Source organism: Anopheles cruzii, chromosome 3 (genome assembly GCF_943734635.1).
Source record: "Anopheles cruzii chromosome 3, idAnoCruzAS_RS32_06, whole genome shotgun sequence".
Taxonomy (NCBI): domain Eukaryota; kingdom Metazoa; phylum Arthropoda; class Insecta; order Diptera; family Culicidae; genus Anopheles; species Anopheles cruzii.
Window position 1 is genome coordinate 18,645,419 of NC_069145.1, and position 18,390 is coordinate 18,663,808.

An 18,390-nucleotide genomic window follows, 5' to 3' on the forward strand; every position below is an offset into this window, starting at 1 on the left:
TTCTCCAATCGACCGCACCTAAAAGCATAACCATTCAAATGAACGCGAGATACATAAGTTTATGAAACAAATGAACAAAATATCTCTACAAAACACACACTCTCCGCTCCGAGACCGGTGACTTTTAAAGCGACTCGGCGGAGTAACAACGGAACAGGGCATCGCATAAATAATAACAAGCTAAGCTTAGTGCAGCAGCCGTCCCGGGGCCAACCAGGGTGAGCCTCAGTAGAGCCAGTTGGATCGCTGCTCACGCTCCCGCGACGACTTCACCATACTGCCGCCGATCGGTGGTTTCTTCTTCATCGGCGACAGCCGGGAAGCGGACGCTTTCAGTTCTCCACCACGGGCCCCTTCGCCCACGGACAGTCCGCCGCCGATGCGTGTGGCCAGCGGAACGCGACCCTCGGTGCGCTTGTAGAACGGATCGAGCCGAATCAGCTCCTTATTCGCACCGCCCGGTGCCATGCTCGGGAGCGCTTTCAGGAAACCGTGCGTCCCGACCGGAATCGGCGGCGCCGGTGGTACGCTGGTCGAGCAGCCACTGTACAGGAACGGCATCTGCTGCGACAGGTTGGTGTGCAGCGTCAGCACCGACTCGAGGTCGGCTTCGCTCGCCTGCACCAGAAACTCGTCGTACAGCTTGATCGGCAGCATGCCGACGATGTCGAACAGGTCCACGTACGCCTCCGTTTCCTTGTTGTACAGGTGCAGATAGTCGCCCAGCTGCTTGGCCACCATGGCGCCCCGGTCCTTGCCGAGGGCCTTGTTGCCAAAGTTGCGGAAGAAAAACGGTGTCTTCATGTGCGCCCCGACCCGGTACAGGAACTTCATGATCAGCTCCTCGTGGCTGTGCTTCGGTTCGGACGAGAGCCGCTTCAGGATGTACTCGAGGTAGTAGCCGAAGGTGCGGCGCGCCTGCAGGATACTCATCTCGTGCCCGGTCTCGATCAGCTTGCGCACCTGCAACCGGAGCCGCTTCGCCTCGTCCACACACTTGGGCGCCGCGTGCTTCGGCCCGATCGTGATCGGGAGTGAGCTTTCGAGCGCCCGCTCGTACTTCTGAATCCGGTGCACGATCCGGTTCTCGGTTTCGCTGCCCGGCGGAAAGAGCTGCACGTGCAGCATCTGGTTGTAGTTGTGCGGGATGACCATCAGGTAGGTGCCGCTGCTCGAGGACGTGATGGCCGACGTGGGGATCCCGGTGACGGGATCGAGCAGCGATCCGTACCGCGCCATACTGTCGCTCGTGGGGAAGATGCGCACGAAGCCACCGCGCCGTTCGTATTGCGAGCGTGCAAAGCGAACGATCTTCAGTTCCTCCGCCGTCAGCGCGCTCAGGGTTGTCTGTAGCTTTCCCCCACCATCGCCACCCTTGCTGCTGCCCTGACCGGCGGTGGTGCCATCCTTTCGCCCTCCTCCGCTGGTGGTGTGCACAAAGTCGGCCGAATTGACACGACGGTACGGTGTGGTAAGGTTGCGGATCTTCTGCCCCTTGCTATCGTAGCACGCCTTCTGTAGCGGGCTGATGGCCGGGATGCCCACCATCGTGAGCAGGTCGGCCAGCATCGAGGCCTTCACTTTCGTGTCGAGCGGCGTATCGCAACCGAGCGACGGTGACAGGTTCACCTCGAGTAGCCAGGGCTTTAGCACGTCGTCGATCAGAATGTCGAACCCGTACAGCTCGAAGCAGTTGCCAATGTGGGGCACAAACATCCGGCACGCCGACACGACCGGTTGGGTGCACGAGAAGATCGCCTTGATGATCAAATCTTCGATCGCCAGCATCAGCTGCTCGGTGTTGCAGCCCTGGCTTCGCAGGTGCCGCAGCAGCGCACTGAGCGTCCACTTGTGGCCAACATCTTCCTCGCCGGCATTACTCGACCGGATGTAGTCCGTGTGGTACTTGTTGATGCTGTAGTTGCACAGGTGCATGCACGGGTTCCACAGGTTCTCCGCCGTCCGATCGTACTTGACCGTCGCCAGCCGAACCAGGCCCTCCTCGTACATGTAGATGATGAGCGGATCGAACGAGGTGACCGCCACGTAGATGCGAATGTCACACTTGTGGCCATCGATGCAGAGCGGATCGGAGATATACTTCGCGACCACCACCTGCTCGTACGACGAGATCTGATCCGGCTGCAATGTTGTGTAGGGGAGAAACTCTTATCATTGTTTGAAACGGGCTCTCTAAGCTGTGCCGTGCGATCTTACCGAATTAACGATGAAAATGCCCCTGCCGCGGCTCGAAGCGACCGGTTTGACGATCCACGGTCCCCGGCACTTGTTGTGGGCCGCTATCAGCTCCTTGTAGTCCTGCGGCAGCAGAAAGGACTGCGGCACGATATCAAAGTGCTTGTAGCCCCGCAGATGCTGCATCCGCTCGATGTTCTTGTACAGACGGTCCTTGCGGGTCAGCTCATAAGACCTACGGAATCGATCGACGGTTAGAGGTTCACGCTTTTCCAGGGGGCTCTACAATCGAACTCACCGGGGAAAATGGTTCACCCGCTGGTACGGGGCCAGATTTCGCAGGATGTCCGGCTTCAGATGGATGCCGGTCCACAGGAGGTTGAAATCGTTACACTCCGGGCCGCTCTCGGCCATACCGTGCGCGTTCAGGATTTTCCGCAGCAGGCGGGTCTCGGTGTTGATGAACTTGTAACAGATGTTGAGCTGGGCCGCCGGCATTTCCGTTTTGGCCACCGCTGACGCCGCCGTCGACTGCTGCTGGTGGTTCTCTTTGTCGTCCTCTTTGCATTGCTTTTTCTGATGCTTCTTCTCGGACCGCTCGGCCACTGTGACGCTCGCCAGCGCCGGTTCCGATTTGGAGCTCGGCAGTTCCGGATCAATCTCGTCGCCCGAGCCGCCCTTTACACTCGACATCGAGGCGTTGCTTAGCGAGCTGGACGAGGAGGACGATTCGAGCTGACGCTTTTTAGACTTGTTCGGGCGCGTGTCCGCCACCGGGAGGGCCTTCTTCTTTACCGGGCTCGTTTCATCCTGCGAGGTCGTTCCTCCGGCACCGTCGTCGTCGTCCTCATCGTCATCGGCCTCTTCTCCTTCGGCAGCATCGTCCACGCCACCACCGTACCGCACATCCTCATCATCGTCCGCGTCGCCGCCATCATCGTCCTCACCTTCGCCGCCGTCGCCGTCCTCGTCGTCGTCCTCGTTGTTGCTGGAGGTGTTGGTGGCGCTACTGCCACTCCGGCTCGGTGCCACGGCCCGCGTCTTGCGCTGGACGTTGAAGTTCTTCGGCAGTGTTGTGTTGGCGGCAGTGCTGAGCGAGGCGGACCGGTCGGGATCGTGAGGCGCGGCGTGTGGCTTCTTCGGCTCCACAGAACCGGCCGGGCTACCGGGATGGGACGACAGTGACGTCGCCTCGGTTGGGGTCGCCGCCTGCGATGACAGACTCTCGCCACTGTCGGAGGCTAGCGGCGACAGGGCGTAGGTGCGGAACACCAACACCGCATCCTTGCCGCCCGGCGGACCCCCCGTGACCCACGGGTTCGGTGTGGCAGGTGACAGTTTTTTGGCACTGCAACGGAACGCAGGAATGGTGAGTTTATGGTTGTGGCCGAATCGATCGATGCATTCGAAAACCGCCCCCCGTTCGGGATGTTTTAATTCCCGGGGGACGGTGTAGTGCTTCGAATGGAATTTAATGGCCGTGTTGCCCGACAGAGGGTCGACGACGTACATACTTACTTTTGTGAGTGATTTAGTCGCGGTTTGTCGGTTATAGGCATAACGAATAAATCCAAGCTAGAGTACCCGTTGAGTTTCCGCCTGTCGAAGAAGAAGGAAAGAAAACATGAAGAACGTAGAGTTAGAGAAGCACTGAAACTGTCAACTTTGGCCACCGCCAAAAAGGGGTTCGAAACTCATAATTCCGCCCGCGGCGTGTCCAAAGCTGGTCGAAGCATAATGCCGACCCCTTTTAATATAAACTCCTGCGTTATTGTTGAGCGCAGGACACAAAAATGGTCCCCAATAATCGGGAACCCCCCACCGTTGGGTCAACCGAGAAGCAATAAATTTGATTCGATTAGTCACTGCGCCGTGGCCAACCCCCCAAATGCGCACCCATTAACAATACACCCCTTGGATGTCACATTTTCGGTACGATCCGATACACTTTGCGAGGTTTAGCTTTCAGTTTCGAATTTTGTTAAAACTACAGTTCACTGTGAGTTCGAAACTGGCCACACACGCGCGCGCTTCCTTACATTTTCTCCTTGTGCTGCAGCACCATCTCGCGGATGATGATGTTTTGGCTCAGGCACGAATTTGGGTCAACAATTTCCCGTGCCAGCTGCTCCCGGATTCTCATGCTGCTTGGCCTTGGTTTCGTAACTTTTGTAATTTCCTCTTTAATTTAGGCACACATTAAACGGGACAACCCGAAACGGAACTGAACATCGAACTAAACCCAAGAAACTTCTGCACCGGAGCGTGGTCTCTGGCCGACTGACTGGTTCCGGGGGTCCCCACAGCAAACTTCCGATAATCGGTTACCGTCGGGCGTTATCCTTTTCCCCGGAACGGAACCGAGCTGCGCTGTGTTACATCGGTGCGAACATCGGAATGTGAGGCCCGGACCCGCGGAGGTCGGGGCGTGCCTGAGGTTTCTTTAGTTTAGTTTTAAGCCCGCCTGGGGCTGGGCGTGACGTCGGGCTGTCAGGTTACGGCAAACAACGGCCCAACTCCGGCAACAACAACCAAGCAACAATTACAGCCGTGTCTGGCGCATCCCCGACGACGGCGACCGCAGTCAGTTAGTGGTGGTGTGTGGCGTGTGCTTTGGCTTTTCGCGTGTGCCACCCCATCCTGCGTTTCCGTTGGCAGGATCGGCAACGGATGTGGCTGGGACATTCTGGGAACTTCGGGACGCACATCACGGCGGCGCACACACGGGGGACAGGTTAATTCAGGTCACGAAAGTGCCATCGGATCGGTACCTTTGACGGACCGTCAGTGTAGATTGCTTAAAGTGATAAGTTACATTCGCCATAATTGAGTTTAAATAAACGATGCTAAATTGGCATAACGCGTAGTCAAACACGGCGCAGCTGTTCATTTAAGTAATTCTGTTGTAAAAGGAATATTTAATGAAGAATGATTCAAGGATGTTTAATCAAATTTACTCTAGTTTTATCCATCAATCAATCAAATCAACCTTAATGGAACTTTCACTCATGTTTAAGTCCAGAGGCCACCGAATAGAGAACACACAAAAATTTTCACATTGGTATGGTAAGTCCGTAGATTATGCGTCTTCGATGCACCAATCAGTCGGTTCATACGCGGAAGATATCATCCCGAAACCGCACTGTGCCTCAACTTGAATGCAAACATTTAAAGCATCTGAAAACATTCTTCTGTGAAACTGAACCGGTTCATTAAAAATGCTGAAATACATTGTTTAAGTTTTCAAAAACATTCAATAGACGTTCAATTTCGATAAGATTCGGCAATTGACTTTAGCTAACCCTTGCTTCGGAGTTTAGACTTGCCATTCAAATTGCCCAGTGGAACGTGTGTCTCGAGGTGAAATTTCTTAACATGTCGAGTGCAAAGATGTCCGTATCGGTCACAGAAGACCCTATCAGCCGGATGAGGTGTGCATTAGACTTTCCTAGATGAGTTTATGGCCAAACATTCTGTTAACATGGAAGCTGTTTTTGGAACAATTTTTGTCATGACGCATACAATCGACCAAAAGTCCGACGAACTGATGTAATTGCAATGTTTAACACTAACGTTCTGGATCACAGAATGTTAAGTCTTAGTGCCAGTGCCTGAGGCCAAGACCTGCGCAGAGCATCGTTCCTATCCAGCAACAACTACCATTCGATGCAAAACTCGACTCCAGTCACCCCGATAGCATTACATGGGACCAAAACAACGTTCCCAAGACCTCACTCGACGAAGCCATCTGGTTACACCAAGATAGTGTACATCAGAATGGACAACTGGGACCGGTGCGGTCTCACAAAAGAGAAACCGCACTTGACAAATGCGTCGGTTTAAAGCATGGTCCACAAAGAATCGGGAACAATTGAATTAGCTCTATCTCGGGGTTGGTTTGTCTTAGAAAACATGTGAAGGTGTCAAAATGAAGGTATTTTATTGTACTTTAAGAGAAAAATTTCATAAATTTATTTTGTTGGTCTTCGGATGAAATCGCGAACTTTCTGTAAAACGCGTGCCATTATTTTCTGCACAATCTTCTGGTTCACCTTAGCGGCTAATTTATTCCAATTTATTGCCATCTCTGCAACATCCTACATCACCTTTCCAGTCTTTTTCAACTTCCATTTGATTATTGCCCAAAAATTTTCGATTGGGCGGAGTTCAGAGCAATTTAGTGGGTTGATATCCTTTGCGATGAAATCCACCTTATTGTCACGGTACCAGTGAACTACCTCCCTGCTGTAGTGGCAGCTTGCCACATCAGGCCAAAACTTAACTGGACCTTTGTGTGACTTAACAAATGGTAGTACACGCTTTTTGAGGCACTCTTCCTTGTACAGCGTTGAGTTCATCGTTGTGTTTGTGATGAAAACCTTGGTTTTCCGACCACAGGTGCAAATTTATTGCCAGATCATTAGTTTCCGTGCAAATTTATTGACGAATACAAATTTAAACTTGGAGTGGACATCTCCACGTGCCGTGGCAAGATAAAATTTTCGTCCAGGAAGCTGTCCAAAATCCATTTTCACGTATGTTTCGTCGTCCATAAGTAAGCATCCTGTGTACCTCGTCAGCACCTTCTCGTACAACTTTCTAGCGCGTGTTTTAGCGACTAGGTTTTGCTTAAGTGTCCTGTTTGGATGCTTACATGCAAGGAAAGAACAGTAGCCACTTCGTAGACAGATCCTCCGGACAGTATTTCTGCTGGCACGATTTTTTTTTCAATATCCCGAACCGGAGATCCAGGATTTGCCTTAATTGATCTCAAAACCTTCCAGATCAGCTGCCGGTCGTATGTTCCACTACGACACCTACTCTAAATGTTTCTGTCTACGGTATTGGGTTAACGGAAACGTTAAAGCACAGCATATACAGTTGATTTTCCGAATTTTTGTGTTTTTGAGATTTTTAAAGCAGACCACGTGGGGTTCTCGGCGTGATTGTGCAGAATTATTTTTCTCCTTTCGAGTTCCATTGAGCATAACTTTCTATAAACTCCTCGTACCAGGATGAAACTTTCAGCACTGAAAGTCGAATGTTTACTAAATACATAGCTGCCAAAACATTTGAAATCCGACCACCAGAGGCGCTGCTAGAAAACATACAACTTTTCCCGATTCTTTGTGGACCATGCTTTATGCCCATCACCGCATGCGGAAAGAGGCCGGAAGGCATGAGAAAAAGGTTCGCTGGCACAAAGTCTTTTTGGAAAACAAAATATCGGCAGCAAGTCAAGAAGGACACAAGGTGCAAGGAAAGCAAAGGCGCACAGTAATGCTGGATTGAAGTTAAGCGGTATCTGTGAGACGTCGAAGTGTTTAGATCTTTTGCTCTGAGTTTCAAAGTCCGCCGTAGATCAACTTTAACAGAATGCAGAAACATTATTAACGAAAAAACGGAGCGAATTAATTCACATCAAAACATGTAAAGCCTGGCGAGAAAAAGTTGCACTGAAAAAACCCACCGAACGTGGGCAAAACTATTGCGGAACAATTAAAATATGAAAACCGCCCAAAATGGCGTGCCGCACCACCGCGAAACACCTGTTCCGTGCGGAGGTGATTAAAGTTTCTCCCCAGTTTTTTCACCCGCACCTTCGACACAATTTGCACCAATTAAGGCAGCACGTAGGGCACTGTCAACAAGTATCCAGTAAGGCGATCCACCATAAGACGCCCGCGAATCCGACTGTACCACTCTCCAGCTGACGATGATGGGGCTTTATAAGGAATTGTGCATCGCCCCACCGTCATACGGCCGGAGCGTATCCGGGCCAAATCTGGCACGCGGACGACCTTGTCGGAGCACGAGGAGTAAACATACACAAAACGTGTGAGCTGAGGGCCTGCTTCAGGACCGAGTGCCGCATACGAATAAAAACGGACAGCGAAACGAAAGAGGGAAAGCACCTACTTATACAAACTGAGCCGCTGGAAGTTGTTCATGTTCGCGCCTGGGGCCGTCGTCGCGCCCACAGACAGGCTATCGGCTATCGGCTGGTCGGTGGGAAAGATAAACTTCTGCGCTGGCTGGCTGACGACGGTGGCCTCAGTAGCCCACGGGTGGCTCGATGCGGCCCAGACGGAGCCCACGGGTGTCCGGTTGTGGACGGTTTGGTTCGCCTCGGCCTCGAACGCACACTACACTACTGGCGACCAGCACTCGGTTGACGTTGCCGTATTTGGCCATGCCGGCGCGACACCGCTTGGCCGACAGGAATGTCACCGGACAAGGTTCGGAACAAGGCACTCTCACGTCCCAAATCGGTGTCCCTAGCACCTGCACCTGGTTCTTATGCGAAGAAGCGCGCGACCTCAGGAGTTCCCGGATTTTCGCGACGGCCACTGCTTGCTGACGTGCTGACACTAAACTCAACCTAAACGGTGTGTCCCAAGTTCGCGCACTACCGTCACACGTTCGGTTGCACTTTGTGGGGCGCGCGCACCTGACCCGAATCGTCGAAACGGATACTACCCCCACGACCCCGGCCGGGCAGCCTGTTTGGCCTGGGAAGTTGGTTTGGTTTAATTGCGCGCAAAAACGGCCACACCGACCCACGGCAGGTAATGAATCCAGAGTGTGGTGAATCCCGCAAACCGGACCCGGCCCTACCACTGGCCTGGGGCTTCTAACCTAATTTTTCATCGACCGCCCCCACCGTCCCGGACGCGGGGGTGCGAAATCCTTCGCCCGTCCGGCGGGCCCAAAAAAGTGCAACATCCTTCGGTTCATAGGCTTCCGCCCTGTCGGTCGCTCTCGCTCTCGCGGTCGCACTCGAAAGGAAGTCTGTTTGGGGGCGCTGTTCCCGCAAACCACACCACGGCGGGGGCGCTGTTGAGCGCGCAATTGAAGGCGAGACGGGCGCGCCCCCAACAGTTACCATAACAAACAAGTAGCGCTTGCAACGGCTAAATATGCAAGGCTCGCACCAAGGCGACGACCCGAGTGTTTGAAAATCGTAATAATGACACCAGCCAACGGGACACCCACACCCACACAGAGAGGGCAATCCTGGCGTGGGAATACCAATATTTAAACACCAAACTTATGATTCTTGGGGTTCCGGAGGAGGTCCAATTGCACTTCATCATGTGTGTTTGCGGTGCTGTGCGTGCGTTGGCAAAAGTTTCATTGCCCGCGTGGCGAAATGGTGATCAGCTTTTCCCAATGACCCCTACCACGTTGTTTTGCACGTTGATTCCGGGTTTTCCGACCGATGCGACCACCACCGGAGTTTGCGGAGACCGCTTTCACCAATACAGTAAAATCATTCATAAAAACAATCGAGCGACACGCGAACAAAACGCGATTGCTGCCGGTTCGTTGGTTGACGGGCCTCGGCCCGTGGGCGACGACCGGCGACGAGCCCGTCGTCGTGTCTCGTTTATGAGTGTCTTTCATGTTTGGGACCAAACCCAAGTGCTACTATTTCCGGGTGTTTCACAGGCTCTAAAGCTACGTATGCATGTTCCGGTGGTAGAACAAATTGGAGTATTTTTAACGTTGTTTCTTATTTGCGACATCGTTCTAGTCAAAAGATCGGCAACTCCACAGTCCCAAGTATTGACTGTGGCTAACTGAATAAGAGAACTTGAGTCGAGAAAACGGTACTGTAAACTACGAGAAAACTCGCCCAGATTAATGCAATCGATGATTTTTTTTGTAGTTTAGAATTCAAGCGGTCAGTCCATATCTTTATTCAATTGTGGGACAATCAACCTCGGTGATAGAGTAATCTGTAACGGTAATTGCCGGAGATAGCTTACAGTTCGAGAAGAATAAGGCATTAAATTACAGTGTGTTCAACCAATAAATTGAAACACAATTAATTCAAACTAACTAAGAATCCTTACAAATTAATAAATTATTCTTATCCTTCCTTTTGAGGCGAGGCTAAGCTGTACCGAAAAAGAATGTTGGTAGAGTTACTATATAACCGGTTAAAACCGGTTTGTGGCTGACGAAATACCCAACTCCAGAACCTCGCAACAAACCCACCAGAAACGCTCAGAATATACCGATACCGATTATATTCCAGCCTGAAACATAGTTCTAGAACCAACTCATAAGAACGCCTTTAAACATTCGTATCAACGTATTTCAAATCCGCGTGCTTTTGCCTTGCTTTAAACACATTCCTATTGCAAACCCCAAGCGATTATAATTATGAAATTCCCCAAACATATTGTAGGAATGACCAATCACCATGAGCAACTCATACGCTACTTACCCACAGACGATAAATTTGTCATTCACAGCGGCAGCAGCGATCGATTGCATACACGCTCACAGCATTGCACTGTCGGCTGGGGATAAGTCTGTGTGAGTGAAAAGAAAAGCGTACATCAAAGTCAAAGTAAGCATTGACTCACTCAATCTAAGTTTTATTCAAATTTTCTGCGGAATTCGGCACAGCGCCAGGCTGGGTCCTGTGCGCGCGTCCTGGGAGCAATCGATCGTTCGACATCGCTTGCCAGTGCAGACTTAATTAAGCGCGTTAAACACGGTACCGAACCAAACCGGTTCGAACCGATAATCGGAAAACTATCGCGGAAAGCGTGGTGTATGAAAGGTGTGAAAAAGGGAAAGGCCTTTGGGCAGGCAGGTACCCGGAGCGGGCCGTTAATTACACAAAGCTGAGCGTTTGTTTAGGACCGGCACCGGCCCCACGGTCCGTCTCCGAGGGGGAAGGAGGTTTACGAGTTAATTATTATTTTACTGCTAATTTAAAGCAGGCCATGGACCGGTTCGGTGAACCGAAGGTTTACTCCACAACCAATCACTGTTGTACGTTGGGTTGGTTATTTGCCCGCAAAACCAGAACTGTTTTGCTTAACAAGTTGCCAACAGCACAAACTCTGGATTTGTTATTGGAAGCCCAAAGGTCCACTCACTCAAAATGTGTTCGACATTGGGGCCTGCTATCGATTAATTTCGTTCCGTCACCAGAACTAATAAACGAATTATTAAAAATAGCGCTTTTATCGCCACTAAATGTTGGACTTCCTGTGGTCGTCCTCGTTGGACACTCTCTCGTTAGCCTATCCAGGCACTTCAAGTCCCCCGTATCGCCACACTCTAATCGTACATCAGGCGCACCATTTAAAAAACGTGTCACCAGCTTCTTAACGCACGTTAGCGGTCTGATTGCGATTAATCACTCGGACCTCGGAGCGGGTGTTGCTCCACCCGTCGGGCAATGTTCGTCCTCCGGACGACGCCATTCCACGATCGATTTCCGAAACCGGCTAGCTGCCAACTAGCGCCGGTAAAAAGAAAAAACAGACGACAAGCCCTAATGGCGGAATATCCTTTGGCCGGATGCCACCGTTGGATGCCTTGAAATTCGTGACCATTTTTCCGCACACACACACAGTGGGACACTCCGGTGGACACAAACCTCCCGCGGGCAGAGTGACAAAAAAACGGGATGATATAGATGATGACAAATGTCCCGCTATGCTAGTAGCGGCCATTTTCATGCCAGCCAACCGTATCAGAACTCCAGACTGGTCTTCGTTTTGGTTCCGCTTCCTTGCGCTGTGTGATTGCGGCAAAAAAGTCCTCAAAGCTACAAAGTGTGATGGGCGCGCTGTGTGTCGACTGCCGGTCTAGGACTGGTGGCGCTTTTACACTTGGGCGACATTTGAAAGGCAGACACCAATCAGCGCAGCGCAGCAGGGCATGCCGTATCAGTTGGGGCTGTTTTGGTTTGCAAATCGACCACATCGGCTGCCGGCACTCCGCAGCATGTCCGGCGGACAGACGGACGGTTCTTTTTGACATATTGAATCAAATAAACGTCAACCTACTAATTGGCCGCCATTTAGGGGGGAGCATATTAGCCGGCAAGACAAATTCACAGACTTCATCGCTGGGCCATTAGTCGTACGTGGCAAATGGCAAAGTAAGAAATTGGTCACTTTAGTTCGGCCGTTGTCAATTTGTTTCCCCATTTTCGGTAGCATAGGCGATGTTTACGTCGGCTGTCCGAAATCCGGTAGATGTACTTTAAAAGATAATTCACGGCACAACCTTATTAAAATCGGTCGAGAACCTAAAGCTGAATGATAAATTCTTTTTTCGAGTTACTTCGTCCGCTCCTAAACGGTTCCCGATTCCGTCAACGTACTGCCCTCGATCCCTCTCGAGCCGGTCGCGTGCATTCCGGCATACCAATCAGGGGGAACTCCACACACCATCGTCAACGATCGAGACCGAAAACCGCTCGACAGCAGAGACGTTAAACATGCCCACGCGCGGCCCTCCACGAGGTCTGTAACTGTCCGCAACCGCGGCTGATCCGGATGACGCGAATGTTTATTTAAATACCTACGCGCCTAAATCTGGCGAAAAGTTATTTTAGCTCCAAATGGAATCCAATCCAGTCTAGTGCAGTGCCGTGGCCGCCACGCGAGCGCGAGCGGATTGGGATGAGTTTCCCAACCAGCGATCGACTTTCGGATTTTCCCACTCGACGAACCTTCCAAAAAAGAATGCACAGTTCGGTTCAAGTACACGGCTCCCCCGTTCATGACCCGTTTTACTCGGTTGGGTTTGCCGGCTCCGTTGGTTTCAGTTACTTTTTACGCGCGGCTCTGCATTACGAACCGAATCCGATCCCTAAACAGTGTGCACGGTGTTCCTATTATTAGCAGCGCAAGGATTTCGCTCGATTAAGCACGGTTTCTTAAGATTCGGTTGCCGGTAAATCAATGATCTTACAATGCCAATGATCAATCATTGCCGGTGAAGTCACTGGCGGCACTAAGTTGGACCAACAAGCCAGGCCACTCCGCGCAGGCATGCGCGCCGGTGCATATCTAATTAGCCGACCGGTGATCGTCGAAACCTCCTGGAGATCGATCACACGACTTGCGTCCCGCTCGAAAGCGAATGCGTCATCCGCCGGATAAGTCTTGCTGCACCGTTACCGGCGATACTTTGTAGCGCCAAACGGGGACCTAAGGCCCAACGCGGCCCCCCCTTTGGGTCCTCCTTTGGGAGAAAGAAGTTCCCCACTCGAAAAGCCGAGGTGAAAGTTTCATCGATTACAGCCGGGGGTATGCATCATATCGAAGCGCGGGGCCCAGACAAATGAACACCCATAACTCTGGCGTGCTCAACAATGGAGAGCCAAAATTGTTTGCCAAGTTTTCGTCCGCACCTTCCCCCGGAAGTAACGGAACCTGTCGGGTGCAATCGAACTTGTTCTGATCGAACACAGCGATAGACATAAATCCGCAGCCAAAGCCGCGGCCCGGGGTGAATAGAACGGAGCGGATCCGGAAGCGAAGCCGACGAAAAGTTGCCACGCAACGCGCCCGGCCTGCCGAAGAACGGTTTCGTTAATTCAATCGGTGGCAGCTTGGATTGGTGCTTGGTGCAAGACGCCGCGACGCCGATCGACGCCGACTCCTGGGCAATTCCCATTAACCCGTCCGTCACAGCCGGTCCTGACAGGCGAGAGGTGTGTGCTGTTGCTGCGTTGTAATGCAATTTCGCCAATCGGATCCTGCCTATCCGGAGGCACCCGAACCTGACGTGGAGGTCGTAACCGTTTACCGCTCACTTACCCGGTTCCTGTTCACCACGGATTTGGGTGCAATTTTCACACGAAGAAGTCGTCCGTCAATAATCTATCAAACGGTTCAGAGGTAGTGATACGAACGATGTAAGGGACCTGGCCTGAAGTATGTTTGAAGAGTCGAAAGCGGATCGAAACGGTTGTAGCTGAACCTGGGCTTCCGGTTCGGGAAGACAGTGGAAATGAAAATTGCCCGTCAATCGAATCCCAGACCCGCGGGTGACAAAGCCGCGCGGGGCGATGCACAACCAATCTGACGTTACACGTCAACCTGCGCATATGCAGGGTGGCCACCCTGCTGCATCGCATGTAGGACACGAACAGTGCACTTTTGATTACTATCATTCAACTGCGGCAAGTGGCCGATGGGAGGCCTGCAACACTGCAACGGGGCATACGTCTAAATTGCGTGCAGATTACACACCCCTAGTGGGGCGCGAATAGCAATCGAACACCGAAAGTGGCCCCCGAGCCGATGACGGATCATGCGGGTAATCGATCGATCAGAGAGCGGCCAAAATTCGAACTGGGTTCGATGGGTCTGTCGGAAGAGGCAAAAACATGGTCAATGTAACACGCGCGAATATGATGTTTTATTCATAATCGTCCGCCGTGGCTTATGTTGTAACGGCAGCATAAAACACAATTTAAATTAAACGCTGATAACCATCACGTATCGGGCGCGTTATCATCGTAATGGCGTAACCCGGGGTCTGTCTGTTCCGATCGCCACCGAAACGATCCGAAACCCGGGTCCGGGGATTAAAAATGTACCGCACACAGTGAAACGGGGCGCACACAACCGATTGCGGCACGATTACTCAATAATCCGCTCCGAGGGCCTTTACAGACAATTTGACCGGCGCGGTGGTGGTCATGGACCGCGGCGGTGTTGACGCTTTCTACCAATTTACGCCCGCGCGAGCATCGAAAAAAATGATGTTGCCCGGTGCTGTCGATGGTACCCAATCCGGAAAACCTACCGCGCCCGTTGGGGGGTTTGATGTTTTCCCCGCGTGTCTCTCGCCCAATAATGACCGATTTCCCTAAGCCCCTTTGGGGCATGGTTGAGTGCAGACGCACTTGGCCGCATCGTGTAGACAGCATTTCTTTCCAACTTTCGGCGTTCAATATTTGAGCAGCCAAACTGGTTGGGTCGGAAAAGTGCTGGCCACGTGGCTGGAAAGCGTGCCGGTGTCACGGTTCACGGTAGCCGGACCCCGATAGGGCCCCCTCTGGTAACGGAGCGAGCGATTGTCGATAGTATCTGAGTCTTCAACCGATCGCCGATCGTTGGTGTGATCGTTTTGTACACTGCATTAAAACACATTAGCACCGGTCCTAGGATAATTGGACGGCCAGTTCGCTTAGCACGATCACGATTCCTTATAATTACGCGCTGAATATCGTGACACGATGGATCGGTACTTACGCAAACAAACGCGGGCGTGGGGCGCACGAAACCAATTATTTAACACCCAAAACGAGGCGGAGGTTGTGAAAAGTACATCACTCACTTCGCGCCATTTCGCGCGAATGGCCGCGGAACGCGCGTGTTTCGCGATTTCTTCAGCCGCGACGGCGTGGCGTTCACTTCACGGTCATCGCACATCAGACGGCACAACAGCGAACGATTCGTGCGTTTGCAAAAAAAGCCCCCGAGGTCGATCCAAACAAAGATGTCGAACCAATATTTGATCGTTGGCGCTGAAAAAAAAACGCGCATAAAACGTAAATAAAAAAGACTGCCGCTGTCCGATGCTTGGAAGATGCTGATGATGCCGATGATGACGACGATGTTATCTGATGATGATTGACGATGTCTTATGAGCCATGCAATGAGTGCAGCAGCGCGGCGCTCGTCAACAACCGCGCGACGGAATTCGATTGTTCGGTCCCGGGGACGGCACGCCGAATACACCGAATCGCGTTCCGGAAGCAACAATTGCGGCAAGGGGGTGGGTTTATTGTCACTAAACGGCACTAGGCGGAGCAATAAATATGTTTAGAACATAGCGCAAGATAGCTTTTGCAAGACGCGAACTTGAATCAACGTGGATCGAACGGCAAGCACGTAGAGTAACGATAGTAGAGAGCCGCAAATCGTTCAGTGCCATCGTTAAACTCAACAAACATTGCAAAACGTATCCGAGGGCCCACGACCACGATACGGAGTGGACAATTATAGCTGGCCACCGACGCCGGTTGTCTCTGGCAAACACATCGCAAGGCCATCAGTGCTACGACGCAGGGTCGATTAAAAATGCAGATGTCCCCCGGGAGCCAACCCCGGGGCCATTATTGCGAAAGCATTATTGGCTAATATGGTTTAGAATTTATGACATCGATTATATGATTACATTCTTTTAATGTTTGTTCGCCCCCGGGTTAGGTCGTGAGCCAGACCATAATCGGAGCTAGTCATGCAACTGCAACACGACGACGTCGTCGTCGTTGCTGCGAAGACTTCCGGACGGTCCGGAAGGTGACACTCACGAGCTGTATAATTGAACAGGCCCCGGCTTTCGGGGGTTCGACATCCCCGTGGTTCCGTTTTCGGTGGATTATCGCCTCGATGCAGGTCACCCGCCGGTCGGAGCCGGAGCAGGAGTCTCGTTTCGAATGCAACTGGGTCATTGGCGCTGGTGGCACTGTTTTCGACAAGGACCCCCGTGCCCGTGTGCCCGTGGGTCTCCAAATTATTGACCGATACCGGTGGCCCCCTGGATGGAAGAATGTTTTGAGAACATTTATGTAAACATTTATGGTTCGGTTTTTGGGTCCATCCTGTGAGGCCTCGAGAGGCCGAGGGCCGTGCCGAGGAACGCGTGACAGTTTTATGGATCCAACTTTTATCTCACAACAAGCTTTACTGCTGCAATATTATTTGCTTTACAGCCGTGGGTTTCCATTTTTTTCTCAGAACGCAAGCGCAAGTTCTTCGACCGCTGACCACACAAAACACATTCTTTTGTAGGTCGGAATCGGTTTCTTCCGTGTTTTTGGGCTGCTAGCGCTAGATAGCCGGCCGCCTTTCCGCCCAGCGAATAGCCGTAGTAATTTCAGATGATAATGACCGGTGTATGATAATATAGAGAAGACTGACCCCACGGTTGACGTGCACTGCGCGTTCCGGAGCAGATTAGCAGATATTTTGCAACCACAAAAACCCCTCGACGGAGCGTACCCATTTTCTTGTGTATTTGCATTTTCGTTACCCTCTTTTCCGACAATGAATACCTAATTACACATTTAATGCTAAGCCCCTCCGGCGTGGCGTTCGCGGAAGGCGTCGGTCTGGGAAGGAACAACGATTATCCTCCGGTTGTCGTGGGTCCCGCGCCCTCAGACTCTGAGCTGATTCAGACAGCCCACGGATTAGGGACACGATAAAAATAAACCATTTTCAACAAACTAAATTAAAGAACACACAAACACACCGACTTGGAACCGTTTGCCCGGAACGGGCGTGCAGCCGGCGAAACTTTACCCATTATTGGCCTGGGCTGACTCATGCCTGACAGAGAGTTAACTTTAACCCGACCCAACCCGGCCAGGGCAGTAACCGGCCAGGAAAATGCACGTCCCCCGTCCGCCCCAAGACTTAGTTTCGAGTTATTTTTGGCCCTTTGCTCGGCTCCAGTTTCCCTGTGGCATAATAAGTGCAAATTAATCAAAGCACTGGCCGCGAAGCCAAACTTTTCACCGGAAGCAGACGGCGGTGTGTTGCGCACGTTCCGAGAACTCAATCGCACACCGGGGTATGGCCCACTTCCTTCCTTGGCTTCACTTGACACAGGAAGTTGTGTACTTTTCAGCTCTATCGGGGCTGAAAATCACGAACAAACGAACTCAGTTGACGTAGGTTGCGGACAGGTGCTGGTGTGCGTCAAGGTGCAAAGGACCACCTCAAAGGTTGCGGTTGTTGATGTGTTTATGGTAGCACGTGAGATTACCATACGCAGGTAATAGGCCCACATGACACACCAAACTGCCGGAAGTGGGACATGGAGTAGGATCGTTTTCGCCCGGAGAACCGCCCGTCGATAGTGGCATCGTCGGGTGTAATCTGTCGTAATAAAAGTGCAACATAAAACCGCATGATATATGTGACATACTGTGTCACACACCACGGATACGGACGGGAATTTCGGGCCTTTCGGGCCGGCGATCTTAATGGCAAAAAGACGTGCAGGTCCCTCTCAACAAACGGGAGGCGGATGACGGGGTTCGTTTCGTGGCGGTCCTGTGGCCATGCCTTTCCACTTGTACCGGATTTCCTGGCCAGAAACCGATCGGTGTGTGTGTGTGGTGTGTGGATCGATTTATTGCGCCGTTGACACCAGGAACGGGCACGCACTTTCTGCAGGACGGAAATTCGGTCACAACAGAATGGAGCCTTCAGTAAATTCATTGACCTGCTTCGGGCGGCCCAGGGTCTCCTAACGGCCGCGAAGGTCTACGGTACGTTTGACGAGCTGTCGATCGATCGCTGACGGCGCGGCGCGATAATGGTTGGTATTTTTGTTTTTGTCGCAGACCCACTCGGCTTGGCCAGGGGTGGCTTCAAAGTAAGGAATGAGTCATTCGTTGGGCCCCTC

At 52.0% G+C, this 18,390-nt stretch overlaps 1 protein-coding gene across 1 annotated transcript; it reads right to left on the reverse strand.

Annotated features, from left to right (window-relative positions):
- Nucleotides 1-225: 225 nt before the first annotated feature.
- Nucleotides 226-8,147, reverse strand: LOC128273639 (tubulin polyglutamylase TTLL5). Its single transcript, XM_053011653.1, has 5 exons — nucleotides 8,116-8,147; nucleotides 3,715-3,795; nucleotides 2,495-3,544; nucleotides 2,218-2,431; nucleotides 226-2,142 (listed from the first exon to the last, which is right to left on the reverse strand). The coding sequence occupies exons 1-5, from the start codon at nucleotides 8,145-8,147 to the stop codon at nucleotides 226-228; spliced, it is 3,294 nt and encodes a 1,097-aa protein (XP_052867613.1).
- Nucleotides 8,148-18,390: the final 10,243 nt, after the last annotated feature.

Bases quoted from the DNA above. Each gene is read 5' to 3' on its own strand.
- LOC128273639 (XM_053011653.1), bottom strand. From the start codon at position 8,147: ATGAACAACTTCCAGCGGCTCAGTTTGTATAA. The intron at 2,432-2,494 runs GTGAGTTCGATT...TCGATTCCGTAG, and splicing joins CGGGTGAACCATTTTCCCCG to GTCTTATGAGCTGACCCGCA. The intron at 2,143-2,217 runs GTAAGATCGCAC...ACAACATTGCAG, and splicing joins GCATTTTCATCGTTAATTCG to CCGGATCAGATCTCGTCGTA.